Raw genomic sequence first — 1,532 nt, forward strand, 5'->3', positions numbered from 1 at the left:
GACCTGCCTCACATTGAGAATGGTGGTGTGGCCGTCCTCACTGGGAAGAAGGTGAGCTAGTAAGCTTCCTGTGTCAAGCTCTGTGCATGTGCAGATGTGGGCAGCAAGTACAGTGACTGTTGTATTTCCACTGTGGTTCATGTCTGTCTTGCCACTGTAGTTCATTAAAGAAAGAATGAGTTGGCATTTTTAGGTTTACTATTGCTAATCTGCACTGCTTAGTGTGTCCTGCTGGGTAACACATTGCTATCAAAGCACGCTCACTACACATTCCCAGGAAGTCAAATTGTTGGGGACCATGAGTTGCTCTTGTGCCCTTCCTCCTTCTTCCTATTTTTCCACACTAACATTTCTTTGGCATTCTGGATGACAGTAGACTGACAAAATGTACATTTTGTAAAATTATCCAGGGATAGCACAACATTGAGAATATCATTAGAAGTTGCAAAGAGGAGTACCCACCTAATGGGGCACTTACTAGAGGGCATTTTGGCAACCAGGGAGGGTTGTGTCTTGTGTCATGTATTATTTTTGTTAATGGAAGGTACTAGAGTGTGTTTGTGAACTAATGGGAATATTCCAGTAGAGATAGAGGGGTTATCTAAAGGAGCAAAACCCAGAGTAGATGGGATCCTGAGGGCATGTGGAGAGATTGGCCTTGGAGAGGGACAGGCCCACTTCTTTCTCTGTAAGAGGACATTAGGCAGAGATGATGAATATAGGTTGATGGATAAGCTGGTAAAGAGAGGTGTTAAGTGTCCCCTATGTGTGTATGCCTGGCCTTTTAGGGGGTAACAGTATTAGACAGAAACACGAACAGGTAGTAATAAAACATAGATGTGTAGTAAGAGAGAGATGCACACTGTATCACGAGAATAACTAGGAAGAGTGCCCAGCATGACGATGAGAAGTCTTACAGAATGAGGAGGTATTTGTCAGACTAGAGAACAATGGAGAGCATTCAAGTAAAAAGGAAGAGCAAAGCAGGGTTCCAAGAGCATGATAAAGTATGTTTGGTGCCAGGAAATGCAAGCAGGTAGGTACTGATAGAGCAGAAAGTATCTGTTAGGGAGTGGCAAGGATGAAACTGGGAAGTTATGCAGGAGCCTGATTGTGGAGAGCTTTGATAGGCATGTGAAGGTTCTTGAGCTCTATCCCGTAGGCATTGGGCAGCTGCCGACTTTTAGGTAAGGATGTAAAGCAGTTAAATTGAATTTAAATTACCACTCTTTTGGCTGTGAAAGCACTCTGGTGGTACAGAGTTTAAGAACTCAGCTGCTAACCAAAAGGTCAGTGGTTCAAACACACCAGCCACTCCATGAGGGAAAGATGTGGCAGTTTGCTCTCATAAAGATTACAGCCTATGAAATCCTAAGGGGATCCTCTGTCCTATAGGATCGCTTCTTGTTGTTGTTGTTGTTGTTAAGTGCCGTCGAGTCATTTCCGACTCATAGCGACCCCATGCACAGCAGAACAAAACACTGCCGATCCTGCGCCAGCCCCACAATCCCTGCTATACTTGAGCTCATCAT

At 44.4% G+C, this 1,532-nt stretch overlaps 1 protein-coding gene across 1 annotated transcript in view; it reads left to right on the plus strand.

Moving 5' to 3' along the window:
• The window catches only part of AIFM1 (apoptosis inducing factor mitochondria associated 1), a 40,800-nt gene that overhangs the window by 20,171 nt on the left and 19,097 nt on the right, over nt 1-1,532 (plus strand). The window contains exon 6 of the mRNA XM_007958630.1: nt 3-51. Within this exon, the coding sequence (XP_007956821.1) occupies nt 3-51 (49 nt within the window). The remainder of the gene's footprint in view (nt 1-2; nt 52-1,532) is intronic.

Source organism: Orycteropus afer, unplaced genomic scaffold (genome assembly GCF_000298275.1).
Source record: "Orycteropus afer afer isolate SDZICR_OR568_19922 unplaced genomic scaffold, OryAfe1.0 scaffold01054, whole genome shotgun sequence".
Lineage (NCBI taxonomy): Eukaryota > Metazoa > Chordata > Mammalia > Tubulidentata > Orycteropodidae > Orycteropus > Orycteropus afer.